Raw genomic sequence first — 23,309 nt, forward strand, 5'->3', positions numbered from 1 at the left:
AAAAACAAAGTGTAACTAAAGCAACTAACAAAACAGAGAGAGGAATTAAATCAATAGACTGACAGTGCCATGGGATATCAGCATTTAGAACATAATGCCTCAGATGCAGAGCTAGTTATCGTAATTAGTGTGCATTCTGAAATAAGTAAACATAAATATAGCCGCGCCTTACCTGTCGTTAGATGCTACCAATTGAGTTGTTCCCAGAAGGCAGAGGAGAAGGAGGATAGCAGAGGCCATCATGGTGCAGCATGTGTAGTGGTCCCTCTATCTACCTAGTTCTTCCTTTCCAGACTAGACTGCGTACAAAGCACTCAGGACTTTGTTGTGGAGGGACGCCTCGGCTCCTATCACGACACCACTACCATACGCCAAAATTGAGATGTTCATTTCGCTCCATGGTCATTGATCCTGCTGCCCTCTTGTACTCTTCTTGGTCATGTGATTTACAGAAATCCCTCATGTTTTTTTTCTGGAGGGGAGGGGTGTTTGTCAAGCACAATTGGTGAAATGTGGTTTTCGCCAGTGTTATTTCAGTGCTTATGTATTTACATAGTGTGAAAAATACAATGGTATTGGTAATGGTAATGGTATACATCTTAAAAAAATACACTAATTTTGTTAGCTTCTGCAATGCCCAGCAAGTGGTTGCAGTTGTACAATCAGATACAAGGTTACATGGGGTGCAGACACGTTGACAGATTGAGTCGAGAAAGTATAGTCTTAAAAGTCATCTGCACACAAAATAACTAATTTCAACATAAATCCATCATGTGATATTTTGAGATAGTGCTTGACCTAGGTTCAGCCAGATACCAGAGTAGCTCTATTTGGCAAGCGTTTTGAGTGTCAGTACCAGGTTGTGCAAGTTTGGAAAAGGACAAATTCTAAATTTCACAATGCAGTTTTTTTTAAAGACATGTCACTTAAACCACTTTCACTATCTGAGACCTCTGAATCTGTGCCTTTGACAGCTACTAACACTAGATTTACATGACTGTCTGACTGCTGCAGTTTGACTTTCTTGCATATTAATGTTTAGAAATGATTTACGTATTTACTTATGATATGTCAGGATACAGTATAGGTTAGATTAGGGTAGGTTTGGATGTTATTTGTTGTTGTAGTGACTTTTTGGTAAATGAAAAACCTAGCGCTGGCGTCAGTTCTGGCCAGTCAATGGGCTCGTTCATGATGAAGCAGTGATGCATTTGCTAGGCAGCGCGCATGCGCTGATGCATTCTGGTTAGAAAATTGGCAAACTGTGCATGTGCGCTGCCTAGCAAAAGCATCACTGCTTCATCACGAACAAGCCCAATGGTAGTCAAGTGCTTTGCTTGCTGCTTCTGATTTGTTTTAGGTGCTCTAGATCAGATAATCAACCCTCCTCACTCCTGATTGGTCAGTTTCTGACTCTCTACTGGTGTTGGCCTTTTACATAGGTTTTGCATTGACAAATATTTGTGTTGTGAGGAGGGGCAAGATGCTAAGCAGCTAACCACGTGAGCTCATTTTTTGACTGACAACAGTTTCCAACAATCAGAGGTTGAACAGTGTGCAGCCAGGGTCGCGCAGCCAGGGATTGTTTATAAACTGTAAACTCATGTTTAGTACTGCGCACCGTCAAAAACAAGTCCTAACTGGAATTCGATGTTCTTTTTTTGCATTAATTGCTTGTACAGATGTTAAATAAAAAAAATTGTGTTCAAATTTTCATCATCCATCTTTGTCTTTTTTCATACATTGCTTGAAAGTAGTCCAAATATGCAGAACAATTAGTTATTTTATTGCCATAGTGCCAAAGTTCTTCTTATCTACAAAGTGCACAATTGTGGTGTTGGTCTGGCCATGGGATGGGTTGCTGAGAGTATGGGCTGTGGGCAAGCGACAGTGTGGACTAGATATGTGAGGGAGCACAAGGGCTGGGTGTAAAACATATTTTTTTTTCATATACTTCCGACAAGTGACATGTTTCATGTTTGACATGTTTCAACGGTATAGCTTCCGTCTTCATCAGAGGGTCACATGGAAGTTGATAATAATAATAATAATAATAATTGGTTTTATATAGCGCCTTTCAAGGAACCCAAGGTCGCTTGATGTCTGATATGCTTTAAGATCAGCTGATGTTGTTGTGAAGGTTTGACCTCCCTGTCAATAATGACAGGTTGGTCACACCTCCTGCTGTTAGAGTTGTCCTCTTAGGCAAAGGCAATGGCAATCTGACACCCCGCCTCCTTTCTTGTTGCCTGACCCAAGGGCCCATAGAGTCATATTCCAACCCTGTTCATGAACTATCAAGACTTCAAACTGCAACTTCAGGGAACCTGGTCAGCTACTTTTTCTACTTGATGTCCAACAACAAGTGCCCGTAAGTGCTTTTTTTGTTTTGTTCCGCTATTTTCTTCCCGCTTACTACTTCCTCTTTTGCAAGTTGATACGGTGGTGAAGGGTGAAGTGTCTGTGATATTTGCTCAAATTGGTACTGTGCTTTCCCCTATTAGTTATAGGCAGAGCCCTAAATTTACTTTTTTCATCACCAGCCATAATGGCTTGTAGCTGTTAATCTCACTAGCCAAAAACATACTCCCTAATGGGTCAAAGTGGCTAATAAGTTGGTCTTACAAAACCATCACAGGAACGGCCCCAGCTTATCTGAAGGACCTACTAACGCCTTATGTTACTGGAAGAGAACTGCGCTCATCCAGCACAAGCCGTCTGGCTCTGCCATCCAGTCGCTCTAGGTACTCCCAGTCAAGATTGTTCTCCGTTGTGGTACCCAAGTGGTGGAATGGTCTCCCAGAGGCAGCAAGACTAAGCACATCTCTTGCAGCCTTCAAGAAACAACTGAAGACCTTCCTCTTTCGAGAGAATCTACTAGACTAATGCTTGAACTGGCCTTGCCCCAGGGCAGACTCCTGACATGATGTTTAGTTTAGTTTAGTTTGTGTGTGTGTGTACTCGTTATTTACTTTTAAAAAAAAACAAACAAAAAAAACCAAACTAACCCCTATTTGCAACTGCACTTGTTGTTCTGTATATCTCCTGTGCACTTTGTATTTGCTTGTGATGTTGGCTTGAATATGTCCTCTTTTGAAAGTCGCTTTGGTTATAAAGCGTCTGCCACATGCAATGTAATGTAATGTAATGTAATGTAATGTCTTTTCTACCAGTCAAATTGAAATTTCACCAGCATTTGGCCAGTTGGCTGGTATTAATTTAGAGAGCTGGTTATAGGTGCTATTATTGGTGGTACAGGAAATAGGGGGTCAAGACCGCACGGTAGTATAATAAAAGGAAGGAATAACATAAAGATTTAAAAACTATAAAAAACATCTTTATTAAAATATTAAAAAAGGTGGTAAGCAATACAGACAATAAAGCAATAAAGTAAGCAATAAACAAAAGCTACAATTAAAAATATACTGAAATACACAGACAAGGGTTTTTTGTTTGAAAAGTTAAGAACAGAGCTGCACAATGACACTGGCACTGTGGTTTTGGAATGTAAAATTCAGACTTCGGAAAAGAATGCCATCATGTTGATTTCTTTGACTTGGAGATGGTGGGGTGGTTTTAGCAGTGATATCATTGTATGTGTTGGTTGGTTTTACATGACATCGAATCAAATATAATTTGATGGTTCCATCGCTGCATCCACTCAGTTTTAGATTCCATGGCTGGCCAGCAGCACATCTTGTTCAGTGTTCTTTGAAAATGTAATCCCAGTGAGTCATTCAGCGAACCAAATTCAGTTTCAGACGGGTTAATTCCGTTGAGGTCGGATGATTTTACCTAATTGCTGATTTTACCCAATTGGTAACGTATAGTCATGACAATGACAAAAAATTACAGATGGGAGAAGTGAACTCCATTAAAATTGGAAATGTGCATCCCCCGCTCCATTGTCCCTCTTCTGTTTTCCAATTGGCTGGTTGCCTGGCGACAAGAATAATCTCCTCCCAGAATTCCCGGCCCAGACGTAACATGGAGGGTAATATAAATTGACAGTAGTGTACGAATGGCAAGGTCAGGCTAAGGAAGGGTTGGTTTTACTGTTGGGCTGTTGGACACTACGGTGTTGGACACTCCTTCTGTTTGGACTGTTGGACACTACACCTTCAAAAAAAGATTCTAGCCACAATCTAACTCATAACAGTGTTATGTGAAGTCTTTGTACTTTGAAGGCATGTTGTGATGCATGGTGGGATGTTGTGATGAACGAATCAAGATTTTAAGATGTGTGTATGAGAGAGACCTCAGATGAGAAATCGCTTATCCACAAGAGTCTTAGAAGCCAAGTTTCTCCTCCCAAGTACATCACGGATAAGCCGGAACACCTGCAAAACAATCACAACTCATTAACCATCTAAGATAATAACCATAACTCATCTACACACAGTGTTCTGAAATGACATTCAGCCACCTGATGTTAAGAGTGCAGGCAGAACAAACAATTTAATGTAGTTAAAAAAAGAAATAAAACAAAACATTTTACTTTCTAAAGCTGGACACCAGGGTTTGACATTGGCAAATAGGTAAAACTTGGCCGTGGCTAGTAGTAATAATAATAATTTTAGTCTCACCAGACACTGGCAGGAATCGTATTCTAGGGTATGACATATCTCAGTTGCATATATTTATTTTTTTTTAATGAAATAACCGAAATGCGCAATTACGGCCCTCGGGGCAAAATCGAGACCTGCATGACATTAACCCAATGGTCCCTCTGTTACACTGTATATGTAGTAAAGTGCACATCACACTTCTATTATAAATAGTGAATTTGTACTGTAACAGGCATTTGATAAAGCTCATATATTATAGACCTCATATATAGAGATAAAATGTTAATACTTCTTATTCGTATTGTATTGGTATTGGTTGTAATTAAATAATAAATATAATTGGATTTGTATTGGTTCCTATTAAGCTCAAACTGGAAACGGGATGTTAGAATGCGTGAAAATGCAGGAAATTACATATAAGAAATACAAAATTTTCTGGGGGAAAACCCCCAGGCACCCTGCCAAAATGAACTGTCCCATTTTTAATAATTGACAGTTGGCAATGAATGAATGAAGTCAAGGAAATGTTGCATAGGATTATCAGTATTGCATTGCTTTCTACATATTCAACACACTTAAAACGTGATAGTACTGAACACTAATCCTCTGCTTTACGTTTTTTTTTTTTTTGCGATGATGTTACTAATGCGGCCCGCTTGAGGTCCACATGGGTTGTATGCGGCCCCCGGACCAAAATGAGTTTGACACCCCTGTTCTATGTACTGTAGGTGGTTTCATGTACTGTCTGATGTACTGTAGGTGGTTTAATTTAACACACTATGCTCATAGCCACTATGGTTGGTGAGCTAAAAGTTAATGTCAAGCCTTGATGTCCACCTAGGATTTTGAGGCGTCTCGTACTGACCAGTTGCTGTAGATAGGTGAGCGTGGCAGCGAGGATGAAATTGTTGCTGGCCAGGTCCACCACACAGAAGAAGAGCGTGTCGAAAATGAGAAGCGTCGCCTCGTTCCCATAGAACAGCACGTCGCTGAAGGAGTGAGACTCATCTAACACCAAACAAACAACTCACGTTAGTCATAATAAAAATTAAATGTCTTAAAACAAAGTGTGCTTATTTATAGTTTCAATGTACTGTAATTGCTGAATTACAATACCTGTGAAAGACACTTTTGACTACATCTAAAAATAGAAAATCATATAGGCACTGCTGGATTTTGCTGGGGAGGAAGGAATGTTACCGTTGTAAAAGATGCTCTTATCATTCGGCTCGATAAACTCCATCCCAATGACCCTCTCCAGGAGCATTTTGTCCCGGATGATGTAGTCCATCTCACGGTGGGCCTGTGGACGCACGCGCGCACACACACACACACACACACACACACACACACACACACACACACACACACACACACACACACACACACACACACACACACACACACACACACGCACACACACACACACACACACACACACACACACACACACACACACACGCACACACACACACACACACACACACACACAGGTGAAATGGGCATGACGAAGTGCGTGTGAAGAGGGGTGTGAAGAGTGGGAACATTTCAATCACCTTTGGATTAAAGAATATAAAATGGAAATTAATTTTAATTTAGCTTTTAAACTCATTTTAATTTCAGTTTTTAATTTTAATCAGGTTTTTTAGGAAACATTTTGATTTTGGGGAAAACACTGCTTATCAATTAATTGCAAGTCAATCAATGAGGTCAGTCAACCAACAATTAATGAATGAATTAATTGATAATTTGCATCCCATGTCACTACACATAGTCAACTGAATTGGGGAAATACACCTACTATTGCCACTAATCCTACTCTGCCATGCCAACATCTGCCAGTCAACCATCATTGAAGACTTGGCTAATGGCTAATCAGTCTGTCCCCTTCCCGCCTACTCACATGATCGATGATGGAGCTGAGGAAACGGTTCATAGTGTGGTAGGCCTTCGTGCTCTGCTCAAAAGGATTGGCCGAGGCGTCCAACAATCTCGAGGGACCATTCCTCTGTTGACAGCCATAATAAAAAAGACAGTGAATTAATTTAAGCATGACATTTGCCTGTGTGTGTTTGTGTGTGTGTGTGTGTGTGTGTGTGTGTGTGTGTGTGTGTGTGTGTGTGTGTGTGTGTGTTTGTGTGTGTGTGTGTGTGTGTGTTTTACCTGAATCACATGTCACTGAACCTGATTACCATTATTGATTATTTATTCTAGAAGGCAAGGTAAGGTAACTGTATTGATACCCGAAGGTAGATTTCATCAATTATCCGCATCAGTAGCATCAATCGGTAGCTGCAATTGGAAGTCACCATGTTTGGACAAGAAGGTGCTGTGTGTGTACCAGTATAGACTTTGCTGTTATGACCTTTGATCAGTTATTTATAGGCACAAATAAACACGTAATAGGCGAGTGTGCGTGTGTGTGTCTGTGTGTGTTGGGGTCTTACTCTGCAAAGCGGCTCCAGGATGCGATCGTATTGGTTCCTCAGGCGCGCTGTGATGGCGATCTGGAAGGTTTGAGTATCTGAGTTGGGCAGCAGGCCCCTCTGCCCACACAAGTTCTCCTGAACACACACACACACACACACACACACACACACACACACACACACACACACACACACACACACACACACACACACACACACACACACACACACACACACACACACACACACACAGAGACACGCACACACAGACACACACACACACACACACACACATACACACACACACACACACACACACACACACACACAGAAACGCACACACGTGCGCGAGCGAGCACACGCGCACACACACATACCTTTCATTAATGTATCTTTTGAGGAGACAAAACACAGAGAATTTTACTCTCTTATACACCTATAATGAGATGTAATAAAAGAAATCTTCAATAATGAATATCAAAGTCAAAAGTCAAAGTCAGCTTTATTGTCCATTTCTTCACATGCACTCTGGAAATACAAAGGAATTGAAATTATGTCTCTCACTATCCCATCCAAAAGACATACCGTACAGGACAGACATCCAAATATGGAGGACACAAAGAAAGCTAAGGACAGAAGGGCTCAATTGAAGCCACTACAGACACATTTGTTAGACGGACACTCATTGGCAAGCAATTAGGGAGTCTTCTACCACTGTGGATTTTCTTAATTGTGGGAACACATGTGTGTTCCAAGTAGAAGTTTACGAGCCAGGTGGTCTAACTGTATACAGTATATTGTACCCTTGATAACATTTGGGGCCTCAATGCAGCCACCTCCTTTACACAAGGACCAAAACTTACATCACTTACGTCATTTAGTCTATCTCTCTCTCTCTGCCTCTCTGTAGCTCTCTCTCAGCCCACTCCCTCTCTCTTTCCCTCTCTCTCTTTCTTTCTGACTCTCTCTCTCATACACTAATGCAGGCATGCACGCACACAGGCACACAGGCACGCACACACGCTTACCGCCTCTCTCTTCAGGTTGGCGTTCATCTCCTCCATGTTGGTGTCCGCGTGACCGTGTACAGAGCGGCCGTGGATGTAGTAACCAAAGCACCGGTGGGAGAGCAGCAGTACAGACACCTGACACACCAACACATTACACATGCATAGATACATCATTATACTGCACAATACAAGCATGCACATTACATAGATAGATACTAGGGCTGGGCCTTAATGTTGTTGGAAAACTGCTAGAATTGATATTTTTTGTGAAGGACATAAGTCCATATATGTGTGCAAGCACAGTTTTGATGCCCTCCGCGAAAATCTACAATGTACTGTAAATAGCCAGGAAAATAAAGAAAAGGCATTGAAAAGAAAGTGAGTCCAAACGTTTGTCCTAAACTGTACATATACAGAGACAGAGAGACATACAAACATAGAAATGTTGCACCATGCATGTGCTTAGGCTTACATTGCTGATGGAGCAGAGATCCACAAACTGTCGGATCTTATCCTCGATGAAGCGCTCGTGGAAAACAGTGAAGAATACCACCTGGACACACAAGGACATGACACAGATGCTTCAAGGAGAAGACACAAGAAAGTAATAATGTTCAACTGAAAAGTTTTAAGCATTGCCTAGTTTGTCTTCAAAAAGCAAACCGCCTGCTGATATCTAGAGCAACCCTCCAGGGAATGGTTTTAACAAGTAACCGACACATATGTCAGCCTCCTGCTACAAGCCAGTGGCTGATATCTGGACTAAGCAGTTTCTTTAAAAAAACAAAAACAAAAATCAATGTCAAGAGGACTCATTGTGTTCTTGTAGAGTAATAAAAGAAAATGTTTATAATATGAAAAAACTCTATATAATCAATAATAAAATCAAAGGTATGAAGCTCCTAAGCACAGCCAGTTTCCAGGTGTTGGTGAAGTGCAGTCATAGATAATCCAGAGAATAGGAGAAGAATCACTGCACAGTAATGTAGTGTAACATTCCATTAAATCCAATCCAATAAGTAGGCTATACTTGATGTGGACATAGCAACATCACAGTATTTTTTTGTATTTTAGCTGTACAATCCACGATTACTCAAAAAAGATATGTGAAACAATCAAAACAAGAAGGGGGAAATATGCAAGACATTTAAGAATCCAAAAAGCCAAACAATTTCATTACAATTACATACTGTACCTGGAGCAGGCCCACGGCGAGCCAGAGGCAGGAGGCCAGGCCGAAGCGCAGCACCTGGCTGTGTTCGGGGGTGTAGGCCTGGGCCGGTCGCTGCAGTGTAGACCAGGGGTCTCTCAGCACCAGGCTGGAGAAGCCGGCCACTTCCAGCAGGAAGAGGACACTCAACACCTGGACAGGGGAGGAGAGCAGACATGGGGAGATGAGAGGAGAGGAGAGGAGACAAGACATGGGGAGAGTAGAGTAGAGGAGAGGAGAGGAGAGGAGAGGAGAGGAGAGGAGAGATGAGGAGAGGTGAGTAGAAAGGGAAGGAGAGGAGAGGTGAAGAAATGAGAGGAGAGAAGAGAGGAGGAGAGGTGAGGAGAGGAGATGAGGAGAGCAGAGACAAGAGCAGAAGAGGAGAGGAGAGCAGGGCAGAGCAGAGGAGAAGAGGAGTGGAGAGCAAAAGAGAAGAGAAGAGAAGAGAAGAGAAGAGAAGAGAAGAGAAGAGAAGAGAAGAGAAGAGAAGAAAAGAGGAGAGAAGGGGAGAGGAAAGGAGAGGAGAGGAGAGCAGAGTGGATTAGGTTAGGCTCTTTAATTAGTCTCTCCACCGAGTAGAAATTTGTCTTGGAAACAGGGAGGTTGTGGCACCATAAAAAGACATAACAGGACAACACCAACAAACAACACAGATAAAAGTAACGTGCAATACTTCACTACTGAAAAATACAAAAGACAGAAGGATAGGTGTAAGATATAGACTCAGAAACGTTGGATGTCCTAACCCACTGCCCCAGAGCCATCAAGTCCATACCATCCCTCCTTCCACGACTCTCCTCTCTACAACTCCACCCCATGTCACAACCAAAACATAAATAAAAAACATCTAAATTATATTCATTCCATAATAAAAAAAAATCTAAGAGAAAGAATACATTCATCATACATTTATCCCACTCAATCCGATTTCTTCCCTGTTTATTAAGTAACTTAATGGACTGAGGTATAAAGGAATGTTGCAATTGCGTTTTACATTGAGGGAGTCTAAATCTCCTCTCAGAGTTCAAAAGGATACCATACAGAGCATGGTAGAGTGGAGTAGAGAGGAGTAGAATAGACTTGACTAGAATAGAATAAAGTAAAATAGAGTAAAGTAGAAAAGTACTAGTAGTAATAGTAGAATATTAACTGATCCCGAGGTAAATATAGGTTTTCAGCAGCATACACATAATGCACACCGTATGACAGATCAAACATAATGCACACATCTGCACACATACAGATAGGACTGCACAGTTCATCTAAAATAATCGAAAATCGTGATGTCGAAATCATGATTTAAATCGGGATTTAATCGTGGCAATTAGTGACCTGGTTTTGAGCATCCTTGAAGCCACAACTGACAGGCTGGTGTTTCTGGCCAGAAATCTGTCCACCAAGTGTCATGATATTTCCTTTTACATTATTATTACAATTCAGTTTTGTTCTGTTCATTCCGTACATAATTCATTCTTGGTTATATTTCATTTTGTTATCACTTTAAATAAAATTCTGCAAAAAAAATAATTGTGATTAATAATCATGATTCCGATTTTGACCCGATTCTCATTTTTTCCATAAGCGTGCAGCCCTACATACAGACAAAAGTAAGGGATAACGGTCGCCGAGGTGACCGGTTATACGAAATTAATGGCAAGGTGGCGGCTTCGAACTCTGTCGCACGAGTGACTCCTGACCGGTTACAGGGGAATACTTGCAACCCCATCAGCAAATCAGAAAAGAGAATTCTGTTGCGTAGACGTTTTGCACACATCTGCAGCATGCTATACATACATATTGCACACATCTGCTTATCATTAGACATTTTGCGTCTATGAATATACAGTAGTGTGCTAAATGAAACTACCTACAGTACATCAGAATCTGAATGATCTTTCTTGAACCTAAATTTAACACAAGGGGCCAAAACAGGATATGCTACCGAGATACGTCATACCCCTAGAATAAGTTACCAGCCAAAGTGGCAAGTGACACTAAAATCATTATTAGCCAAACATTTTGGAAGGTTGGCATGGCCAAATGTCAAGCCCTGCTGCATACATGCAACGCAAACACTCACACACACCTGGAAGGTGGGGCTGATCTTGCGCATGGTCTGGATCTCGTTCCACTCGTTGGCTACAAAGTACGTCCTCCAGATACTGACGGGTGCCGCGCCACTCCTCCCCTCTCCAGTTCCTGAGGAGCACAAACAGGGTTCCCACTCCATGAGTGAATTTACAGAATATGCCGTTCAGTATCCCAAATATGAGCTTATCCCGGTTATGATCAAATTCGGGATAAGGTGTTTATATGAGTACAGAGTGTTATCCCAGTCTATATTCTTGGCCATTATAAAATTCTCTTCATATGCGTGTAGCGTGGATAGCAGCAACAGCGTTCTATGGGAAGCCCCTGTATTCAGGACTCTGTCACAATTACTGTAAAATTCCATGATATTCCCTGACTGCACATGCAAAATGCTCAAAGTCTATGACTTTCCATGACTGGAAAGCATCTATTGAATTTCCGTGATATTCCAGGAATTCCATGACCAGTGAGAACCCTGCACAAAAGATTAGTGTGATATTTCAAGGAGCATGTAAAATAACTTGGAATTATCAAATTAATATAAATATGTTGTATAGATACAGTATAAAAAGATAGGTACAACAGTGTACGAATGTATATGATTAAATGCACCACAGCATACAAAAACCACACGTTTCACATCTTCTGTTTCCATTTCCCTATTCAGTAATTTTCACAATTCAGCAAATTCTACTTTTCTGTGTGGCTGAGGAAGTGTGTTCATCAGCCAATTTCATGAATGGTTGAAATAAAATAATAAAATAAAATAATAAAACATTGTAGCTCTAGTTCACCCTCTGCTGGTTTGAGTGCTTTGCTGCGCGGTCTCTCCCAGTCGATGAAGAAAACATCCACCGACAGCTGCTGCACAAGCTTGTGGAGGAACTGCACTGTCTGCAGGTGGAGAAGAGAAACACAACTCATTTCCACACAGATTCAACACAAAGGTGAAGTGCTGCATGTACCATTGCATTACTCAATTAAGAGGAATTTTACTTTTCAATTTCCCTCACTTCCTTGTCTCGAGGAGCATTCACTGATATTCTCAGATATTCCAGAGATTCCCGGACCCGTGGGGCTCTGATATTGTTTTGTATGTGTGTGTGTGTGTGTGTTGTGATTATTGTTTAGTGGTAGAAACTAGGGCAGCCATGGCACAGTTGTTAGGGAGGTGGATTTAAGATCAGAGGGTTGCAAGTTCGAATCCAACCCTTAGGCCGGCCGCACATTGGCTACGACAGCACTGAGGCGCACTTTGCTTCCGACATAATTCGGACCCCCAAACCAAATTTCACACGAACATAGCATTGATAGTCAATGGGCGGCGCCGACAAAATAGAACTCGTCTCTAAGGGCTTCCGCACACCAGCTCCGACAAAGTGCTGAGCACTGCTCAACTAAAATTCGATTCCATTGTTTTCAATAGAACCACGCACACTGGCGCCGATGTCCGCGGACATTCGCCGATGTCGGATAGCAATTAGAGACAAGTTCTATTTTGTCGGTGCCGCCCATTGACTATCAATGCAATGTTCGTGTGAAATTGGGTTTGGGGGTCCGAATTCTGACGGAAGCAAAAGTGCGCCGCAGTGCTGTTGGAGCCAGTGTGCGGCCGGCCTAATTGCTATCCGACATCGGCGAATGTCTGCGGACATCGGCGCCAGTGTGTTCTATTGAAAACAATGAAATCAAACTTTTGCCCAGCAGTGCTCAGCTCTTTGTCGGAGCCGGTGTGCGGAAGCTCTTACCCGTCCTCCCTACACTTCTATCCATGGCTGAAGTTCCTTTGAGCAAGGGACGTAATGCCACACTGCTCCAGAGACTGTAACCAATACCCTGTAAATAACTGTAAGTTGCTTTGGATAAAAAAAGTGTCAGCTAAGTGTAATGTAACTAGCTTTAGATAACTACAGATTCAATTAGTGTATTTAAGCAATATGACACGAGTGGGAGTGAGGTTGTTCTGGGACAACCTCACGGGTGTGATTCGCCGCAGGCACGAAGCCGCAGGCTGCTTGTTCCGCCGCTCTGGAAAATAGTTCCAGTTATTGTCTTTGGTTGCCGCGCAACGCGCAACGCGCACCACGGCGCTGCCTGCCTATTTGTAGACGTTGATCTGAACGTTCCCTGCAATTGTGCAGCCGCTGAGAAAGGGCCCTGGCTGGCAGTCTGAAACAGGTGGTGGGGTGAAACAGGTGGATAGCTGCTGCTGATCCAATTTTGCTGACGTTATTTGCTGATGGTCTCCAGTTCGGTGATGGTCTCCAAGTACATGGCTCCACCGCTTCCTGCTCTCCATAGAGGGGCGCCAATAGCTCACAAGAGAGCTCTCTGACCTACAAGAAAAAACATATGCCATAGCAAGACATTAAACAAACAAACAAAATTACTTAAGCTTAACTGTGTGTAATGGGTGCCTAATCTAGATGATGTTGCGCTTACCTATGCCCACTCACTGCCATGATCTCTCTTGCCGCGAGTCCTGCGTCTGACAGCTTCTGGATGGCCGTGGCTCTTAAGCTGTGGTTGGTGTAGCGCACCTTCGTCCCGGCATCCAAACTCAAACGTGGGAGCATCTGGCTCAGTTGATTTATCCCAACTGGGACAGTGGTGTACCAAACATCGTCTGTGGGAGATACATGCCGCCTAGGATGAAGGTAAAGCGCTTTCCCATCTGCCGGGATCTTCTGCAGGTAGCTATTTCGTGAGGGAGGCCACTGGACAGAGGGGATTACCGGGCTCCTCATACATTGCTCCTCTGTTGTTCTCTCTGGTCCTCTCCATCGGATTTTTGTGATTTTTCGTTTCTTCATTAAACGTCATGGTGTAGTACTGGCAGCCATTTTCGTCTCTTGCCAGCGTAAATGAGTCAGGTTTCAGCTGCCTATTGCCCTCGCAGCCTCTTCGCCCGAAATGTAGCTGGATATCAAACCACACCTTCTGTAATAAACTTTTAGGGTTGCTTGGCTGCAGGGCTGTGCTGGTTTTCAGTATGAGAAGGTCTTCATTTGAGATGGGTGGGTGATGTGTCGTTTTGTCTCTTCCAGCTCTCCTGATTTGTTTGAGGACACCTTTGAACACATTATTAGCCGCTGCGAACTCAGTGTCCAGCATTATATTAATATTGCGGCTAAGGGGAGGCTCGTTGAGATGGCGATTGAGCCCTGCCCGCAGCCCAGCATAGCTGCTAATGCCATACATTTCCCCTTTCACTGTTCTTATCGAACCATAAAATTCTCTAAGCATATGGCCTAATTCAGCCTTTGCTATCGTTTTGAGATCCGCTGTATACTTGCGCTCTTGCAGCCAACTCTTAAAGCACTTCACTGCCCACAAAGTTTGTTTAAAGGTATTCCCTTCGTGTCGGCTCTTTTCTATGGAGTCCAATTCTTGCTGGGTTAATTTGACAGCTCTTGTTGCGATGTTCGGCGTAACCTCCATGTTTGCCCTTTCCTCCCTCTCCACATCATCTGATTCATATTTCAGATCGAAAATTAATGATAAACTCGTCCATAGCTCTTGTTTTTGTCTTCTCTAGGCTACCTGTCAACTTCCTCGATTACTTCTCGCTTGTTTATGTATGTATTTTGTGGAATGATGGAATGGAATGTTGGTGTAACGGTTACTTTGTATCTTTGGTCGCGGAGTGATTATTAGATGTGAAGAGTCATTCATAGAGTGTTGGAGGATACCCTCACTCCTAGTGACGTGTAGAACGCCTCTTGTCCAATCAGAATTTGTGAAATAATTCGACCGGATCTAACTATTGTATAATGGTTGATAATCTGATAATCATTCTGATAACATTCACATAATCACAAGATTGCAATGATGATTTAAACATGATTTGACTACAGGGTATGACAGAATTTGTGTAAATATAAGCTGTGCCTAACTAAACTCAATTGCTGTGTCTACAGGCAGTAGACAACTTTAGGTAATGCCCCAGTACTTCAAGAACAATTAAACCTATTGTTTCAGAGCAATCATGGAAATGGGGACCTGCCAAGACCCCGGGGCCACTTCAAAATACTCTCACCTCCAACAATGGGTACATGACCAACATAACTACTGGCTTTTGTCTCAATGGGTGCACCCCAATCTCCCACCAGCCACTCCTATGGCAAAATGTCTAGGGGACAGTGCCAACTTTGTTGGGGGGTGGGGATTATGCAAAGTCCCAATGCATGGATGATGAAGTGAAGTTCAACTGAAGTGCTGAAAATGAACAACGTCGATTTGATGCAGTCCCTAACAAGCCATGTAGGCAAATCTGCGCGAGAGAGTAGGGATAGGCATGTGTACGCAGTGTTCACAATGTATGATGGAGGAAATTACTAATTTGATGTGGACAAGACAATTTATTGGTCTCTGTTATTGAGTATTGTGGCATTGTTGTGAAGGATGGTTGCCGAATTAGGTTAAGCTTTGGCACTCTTTTCTCTGCTGATATTGGATGACCTCGGGCCATTTAGAATACAAAGCCGTCTGTTTTCATAACAATAAGAAACCAAGCCACCAATGAAAATTTGCACAAACGTCCATAAAAAGGACAGCCAGTACATTTTCAAATAACATCTTGCGCATATCATTTTGAAGGGAATATTTGGCCTTGCTGCATGCCCGCAACTCAAACTTCTCGGTACATGAACAACGATAGTGTGCGTGTGCACCAGCCAGTTTAATGCGGACCGCTTAAGAAAAAAAACAGGTCTTGATGAAGATGGGCAATATAGCCTACTTGGCATAATTCAGATGACTATGATGCAGTGATCATTATACACGTATGTAGGCCTAGCCCATTGTAAAGAAATGTTGGCCTGTTGGTTACGTTAGGTTACAATATTTTTCTATAACCTTTAATTAAGATGGAAATCCTGTTTTTTGTTCATAGTACAGCCCTTGGAGGACATAACTTGAAATGGCCCCTCATATGAAAAAAAGTTTCTCACCCCCGTTCTAGTAATATCGATAACTACTGCTGAGACAATATTTTTGAGACAATAAATTACTGGATTTTACTTGGGACATTATTTCGACTAGTTTTCCTTTCTCCTGCTCGAATTCAAAGAACACTCTCTATGGGACAGTGTTGGGCAGCGGGTCATGGACTGATGTGATGAGGGAAGTCAATATGAATAATGTGAAGGGTGGGGTGTTGGTGTGTGTCACCACCAGAGATGCATCCATGATCTTTGTGTGTGTTGTGTGTGTGTGTGTGTGTGTGTGTGTGTGTGTGTGTGTGTGTGTGTGTGTGTGTGTGTGTGTGTGTGTGTGTGTGTGTGTGTAATTCTCACCTTCAGACCGAAGGCACAGCTGACGTACGTCTTGAATCGCTCCTCCTGTTCCGGCAGTGGCAGTAACACAGATACAAACTGCTGAGCCTGGAAAGACACACAGAAAAGCCACACAGAAAAGCCACACATGCACATACGCACACGCACACGCACACACACACACACACACACACACACACACACACACACACACACACACACACACACACACACACACACACACACACACACACACCAGCTATAGGACCTTTTTTACGCGGAGATAAAGAGAGACAGCAACAGCCCAAAGAACCAAGCACCGGAAACAAACAAAGAAAAGTCAGTGAGAGCTAAGAAAGAAAGAAAGGATCAACTTGCCTCCAGCGTCTGGATAGCGCATGCAGAGAGGGGGAAATAAGCAAGGAGGAAAATAAGGAACATGGACAGAGTAAAGGAGGAAAAAGAAGTATAGAAATGGTCACAAGGGATTCTTATTGGGACATTAGTAAACAACAAAGCAGGGCTGTACAATTATGGAAAAAAAGATTATCACAATGATTTGGGTCAAAATCGAAATCACGATTATTATTCACGATTATTAAACAATGAATAACTAAAATCATAAAGGATGAACCAAATAAAACTGTGTCTCTGACTTTCTAATACTGTAGTATTAAATCATGATTTTCGATTAATTGTGCAGCCCTACAACAAAGACACCACAGTATACAATGCATGGCCTTTTACCCAATTCACAGGAATGCCTGCATGGACACGCACATACACACACAAAGAAAATTCACAAGCACAGACAGGCACGCACACACACACACTACACACACCTTGTAGAAGATAAGCCAATAGAGTCCTGTTCCCACGGTGATGATAAAAAACACATTGGCTAAATCCCCAGCGTAGAACAGCAGGAACTTCAGAATGGTCTGATCAAGATAGGAAGTAAAGAACATGTCGCCTCAGTGGATCATTTCAGCTCTTACTCGCCTTTGAAGCTCAAACTTGTTGACCTACTAGAACAATCCCTGATTGCTTTGCTACCAATAAATGAAGCTGAAAGACAGCAGTGTACATGGAGCAAAAGAGTGAAGTCCGTAAGCATCTCATTGTCACTAATGTAAAAAACAATAGCAAGGTGTAGTTATAAATAGTTGATTATAAATAAATACATTTGTAAATAAATACATAGTTATTGGGAATAATAATACATAGTTAATAAATAGCTATAAATAATAACACACAAGATAAAAATAATAAAAACAGTAGATCATAAAATGTGCAACAAATGCATATCAAATACACCAAAATATCCAACATTTATAGTTTGGTCAATGATGTGATATTGTTATTGTAGAAAATGGTTAAAATTCCAAAACATAAACTTGAGCACATTGGCCCTCATTTATCAAACTTGCATAGAAACCACCGAACGCAGTTGAAACCAATGAGCGCAGATCGTCGTACGACAAGGCTCACGTGAGATTTACAAAACATCCGTACCACTCCAATCCCATGGTAAGAGCGAGCGGATGTTGATAAATCCAACGTCTGAAAGCCATCGTAATTAGAATAATCACACCTTCTCTAAAATGGCGGGAAGGAGACCGCACCCCTGAATTTGCAACATGGAGAGACGCAAACAGGCTATGACATCCACGTTTCTGGATGATTGGCAGTTTGAAATTAGGCTTGACACGAGGTACACAACAAAATAACACGTGGAAATAATCAACAGCAGTATTCAACAGTGTTTCAGTTGTCAATATGGAAGGGGTCGATTGATTTCCAAATAATGATGGTTAATGAAATGTTTGATGGACTACAGCAGAAACAATGGTAACCATTTTTAAAATTATGATAATAAACATTTATTTGAAACAAGGTCAAGAAAAGGGTCCTACATGAAACTGGCAAACAAACAGTGCGCAAACCATGTGTTGGTAAACATCCAATCTCACATTTAGTCTGGTTTATCAGGCTAACTTGTTGGAGAAGTAGAGTTTCGCATGCCAAGTGCGCTATCCTTCTCGCGCTCATGTGTGCCTTGCTTGTCTCCTGCGCTGTCCAGTCCTTCAAGTGAATAGCCTTTTTGCCATCTAAACGGACGACTATAAAGTGTTATCGGACACACACGTGTCAGTTGTATATTCGGATAGTAGTTGTGTGCGAAACTCAACCGGGAGATTATTACTGTATGTAGGCCTATTGCTTGATGTGCGCCTGAACTCCCAGCTGTTAAAAAGAAGGGACGTCAGTCATTCATGGATGGTACAGGCACTCGTAATCCCTTCAATTGGACAGTACACCAAAACCCGAAAGTGGATAGCATGTGTATTTGCATGTAGGCCCAATGCTCTGTTCTCAAGACCATGGGATTCTCATGACCCGAGGTCTCTTGCAGTTGAGTTGACCTAGTATGCCAAATTAACGCAGCGCTCCCAGGAAGGCTTCACCAATTCAAACAGCAGTTGGGTTATAGCCCAAATATACAATTTACAAATATTTTGTAATTATCTAGGCCAAATAGCTTACTTATGATAATGAGTTGTTGCGCTAGAACTACTGCTCAAGTTGGTGAACATGGTCATCTCAAGTCCAACTTGAAAACTGCGTACACCGTCTGAAGAAGTCATACGGTTTTCATCTTTCCTGCGTTTACGATGAGATTTGATAAATATCAATCGGTCATAGAAAAAGAATGTATGCACGACGTACACATGGTTTTCGTTGTACGCTGCTTTGATGAATGAGGGTCATTATCTTTTAGAACAGGGTTTCTCAATGGGGGCTCTACAGCGTTGAGAATGATACAGCTGAGAGGGGGGTGCTCCATTGCCATGGGGGGCATTAGTCCGTTTAATTTTCTAATACTTAGGGGGGCATTGACAGGCTTCTGATGAGGTCAAGGGGGCGTTGGGAGGTTTATGATGAGGACAAGGAGGTGTTTGTTCAAACAAGGTTGAGAACCACTGTTTTAAAAGATATAGAGAAATGTATTATTTATTGGCCCAGCCGTGGTTCTATCGGCTGGGCACTGATTTGCTACACCGGTGACCCTGGTCCGAGTCCGGCCCCAGTCGCATCTCTCTCCCCACTCGCTTCCTGTCACCCTCTAACTGTCCTGTCACAAAAATAAAGGCTTAAGGCCCCCAAAAGATATTTTAAAAAAATAAATTACCGGTATTCATTATTAAATAATTAAATATTAATTAAATAATAACTTATTATAAAAAAATTGAACTAGTCACATGAGACCCACCTCCAGGTCAATCACAGGAGACACGATTCTCCTCTTCCAGCTTGCCGTCTTCACCAGCGAGTAAATCACTGCCACACCACCCAGCACCCCCAGAGCAATCTACACACACACACACACGGACAATATAAGAGAACAGGGGTCACACCACCCAACACCCCCAGAGCAGTCTACACACACACACACACACACACACACACACACACACACACACACACACACACACACACACACACACACACACACACACACACACACACACACACACACACACACACACACACGGTGACTTACATCAGTCTTCACTCGAGCTTCATTCTGATCCATTTCATACCCCATGGAGAACGACACCTGAAAGTCCCAGCCACCAAAAAGGTCAATACAAAAAGTCAAGTGTGTGTGTGTGTGTGTGTGTGTGTGTGTGTGTGTGTGTGTGTGTGTGTGTGTGTGTGTGTGTGTGTGTGTGTGTGTGTGTGTGTGTGTGTGTGTGTGTGTGTGTGCGCGTATGTCATACCTGTCAACTTTCAGTTACCAAAATCCAGGAAAATTCCCACATTTTAAGCCAAAATTCTGGAAATTTTCTAAAGGCCATATCCTGACAGTCAACGGGACAACAGAGACAGATCGGACGGCGCGTTCTGCTTTTCACAACAGTCCGCGTGCGAAGACAGTCCTGTCTAAAATCCCCCAGCTAGCGCATGTTTTAAATTAGCACACAGCGTGAAAAACAATGAAACATCATTTTCTCCTTGTTGATTTGTCGCTGATGTTGTCTGGGGCTCGTGCAAAACTTTGCTCTGGTGCGGGTTGTGATTAGGTCAATCGCATGAATCGCTGTTCCGAGGCCGTTTGCGTTGTATGAACTGACGGTTTCTGAGGCAAAGAGTGGGCGCGCACACACGCCTACAGAGCTCGAGGGTGATGGCTCGTGTTTTCAAGGAATTTCAATTCTTGGTGGCATCTGGCATAAAATCTACTGGCAGGTAGCTTGATAAGCAAGACCCTCTCAGTCTCACTTCAAGAGGGGGTGTGGCTCGTTGGGCTAGCTGGCAGGACCATGGGGATAATTACCATCTGTGCTTTCTTTTTAATAATATGAAAAATCGAGATATATCCGGGAAAAATTTCAAATGGGGAAGTATCTAATCTAAGCGGGAAATGAGCGGGAAATGAGAAATGAGTTTCCCAGGAAATTAGGGATGGTTGACAGGTATGGTGTGTGTGTGTGTGTGTGTGTGTGTGTGTGTGTGTGTGTGTGTGTGTGTGTGTGTGTGTGTGTGTGTGTGTGTGTGTGTGTGTGTGTGTGTGTGTGTGAGAGTGTGTGTTTGGATGGTTGTGAATTAGTCAACTGACAATGTAGATCTATGCCACAAAATAAGTCAACACAGCTGTTCAACAGACTATGTGAACATTGGGATTCTGCCTCCAAAGGAGATTTGCTTTGTGTATGCAGCACAGTGTGAAGTGGTCATTAGTATCTTTTAACATCTTTGTATCTTCATAGCATCTTTATACCCCAATTGATAGCTGCAAAAATAATGGTTCCTTGGCCAATTAAATCTTAGTATGAAGTGTGTGTGTGTGTGCGTGCGTGCGTGCGTGCGTGCGTGCGTGCGTGCGTGCGTGTGTGTGTGTGTGTCTGTGTGTGTGCATGTTAGCAGTAGCACTGTATTTGTTTGGATGGTTGTGAATTAGTCACCAGTAAATTTAGATCTATGTTTAAGTCTTTCTTGGTTTCTTTGCATTAGGATATGCTCTGTGCAATCACAGTGTGTCATTATCTTATTATCTTTATCTTATCTACAGGTTTCTCTGCCCATTCTCAAATACAGTCATACAACTACACACTGCTTCCGTGCACACAAAAGAAGACATCTATAGATCATGTATTTCAATACAAGCAGATTACTTTTTTATCCAAAAAGGACTGTTCGCTATTTGTTGGGTACAGGAAGGGCTCTAAATGAACACCCACCAACCGGCCAAATGCTGGGGGAAATTAAGTTTGGTTGGTAGAAAAGAACTTACTGGCAACTTTGACTGATTAGTGAGCATATGTTTGGCTAGTAAGATTGAACATCTATGTACCAGCCAAATTGGTTAGTGATGAAAAAAGGTAATTTATACCCCTGGTAAAGGTATTGATTATAGGCTATGGACCAATTTGGTGCTAGGTGCCTTGCTCACGGGCACTTAAGTTGTGGATGAAGGTGTAGGGTGAGGGCCCCAAGACCATTACACCACAACTGCGCCCACTCATTATAGATAAAGCAAACAAACACACTTATACACACATAGCAACGGCACACAGATAAGATACGCATTTACACTCAAAGACTCACAGAAATGGTCTGTGAGAGGGGGTCTGTGACGAGTACGTCTGTGTAGGAGACGGTGATGAGAGGGGGATACACCTGCCCACGCTGGGTCAGGGGCACCAGCCGAAACCTGTAATACAAAACACACATGAATGAATGAATGAATGAATGAATGAATGAACTAGAAATGCACTCCGAGAGTGCAGACCCCCGCCAAGCAAGCTGTTTGTTACAACATTTGACGATGTCTATGACTATGACTATGATTTTTATTTTTAGTCTTTCTGCCTTCTTTAAGAAACTGGAATGTCAAAATTCGCTGTATCCTGCAATTGTTTTTTTTTTTAATTCCTGGATCCTGATCGTGATCCAGATCACCACCAAAATGTTACCACTTGTTCCTTCTGTCATTTCCAGTAACAAATTTCATCAAAATCAGTTCATAACTTTTTGAGTTATCCTGCTGACAAACAGAGACAGACAAACAGACAAACTGACAGAAGCTTCATTTCATGCAAGATGGCTAGATGTTGGGTACAAATCCCACTCTGTTGATCATCTTAACCACATTGGGAACAAAGGATTTCTGGTAACTAGGGACGTCAACAATTAATCGATTAATCGACTTCAGTCAATCGATTAAAAAAAAAATCACAATGACAATGGGAGTTGGAGTTTCCCAGTTCGGCTTTCAATTCACTTCACATGAAATATGACACATTTTGTAAACCAATCTTAGAAATTACATTTGCAATACAATAAGTTATATTTTCAGAGGACCTAGTGAAAGTGGGGTCTGTAGTAAAGGTGGTCACCTTTAATATACTCGGCCTAAAGTGCAGGGGGAAATCCTGCTTTGTGCTCATAGTATGGCCCTTGAAGGACTTTTTAAAACTTAGAGTGGCCCTTTCACAGCAGTATATGGGTGTTGTGGGTGGGTGGGGTTTGTTTGTTAAAAAAGAAAACATCCAATTCAAGATATTGTATCTAAATGCATATTACTTTGTGCTTTCTTGAATAAAAAATATACTTAAAAAAAATGAAATTTATTTTTTTAGAGTGGCCCTTCAAATGAAAAAGGTTCCTCGTCCTTGGCATAACATGACCAGGGAGAATGACAATCTTTAGAGACTCAC

General features: G+C 42.2%; 2 protein-coding genes across 2 annotated transcripts in view; both read right to left on the reverse strand.

Annotated features, from left to right (window-relative positions):
* The window catches only part of c4b (complement C4B (Chido/Rodgers blood group)), a 44,529-nt gene extending 44,149 nt beyond the window's left edge, over nt 1–380 (reverse strand). Inside the window, exon 1 of the mRNA XM_063199795.1 lies at nt 173–380. Coding sequence (XP_063055865.1) covers nt 173–243 — 71 coding nt within the window. The 5' untranslated portion in view covers nt 244–380. The remainder of the gene's footprint in view (nt 1–172) is intronic.
* A 2,938-nt stretch (nt 381–3,318) lies between these two features.
* tmem67 (transmembrane protein 67) overlaps nt 3,319–23,309 on the reverse strand; it is a 58,325-nt gene continuing 38,334 nt past the window's right edge. Inside the window, exons 14-28 of the mRNA XM_063199796.1 lie at nt 22,198–22,303; nt 20,150–20,206; nt 19,859–19,957; nt 17,427–17,525; nt 16,606–16,692; nt 12,103–12,202; nt 11,304–11,416; nt 9,203–9,370; nt 8,480–8,560; nt 8,026–8,142; nt 7,016–7,132; nt 6,472–6,576; nt 5,769–5,871; nt 5,434–5,576; nt 3,319–4,340 (exon numbers count right to left, since the gene is read on the reverse strand). Coding sequence (XP_063055866.1) covers nt 4,260–4,340; nt 5,434–5,576; nt 5,769–5,871; nt 6,472–6,576; nt 7,016–7,132; nt 8,026–8,142; nt 8,480–8,560; nt 9,203–9,370; nt 11,304–11,416; nt 12,103–12,202; nt 16,606–16,692; nt 17,427–17,525; nt 19,859–19,957; nt 20,150–20,206; nt 22,198–22,303 — 1,576 coding nt within the window. The 3' untranslated portion in view covers nt 3,319–4,259. The remainder of the gene's footprint in view (nt 4,341–5,433; nt 5,577–5,768; nt 5,872–6,471; nt 6,577–7,015; nt 7,133–8,025; nt 8,143–8,479; nt 8,561–9,202; nt 9,371–11,303; nt 11,417–12,102; nt 12,203–16,605; nt 16,693–17,426; nt 17,526–19,858; nt 19,958–20,149; nt 20,207–22,197; nt 22,304–23,309) is intronic.

Source organism: Engraulis encrasicolus, chromosome 5, assembly GCF_034702125.1.
Source record: "Engraulis encrasicolus isolate BLACKSEA-1 chromosome 5, IST_EnEncr_1.0, whole genome shotgun sequence".
Classification (NCBI taxonomy): Eukaryota; Metazoa; Chordata; class Actinopteri; order Clupeiformes; family Engraulidae; genus Engraulis; species Engraulis encrasicolus.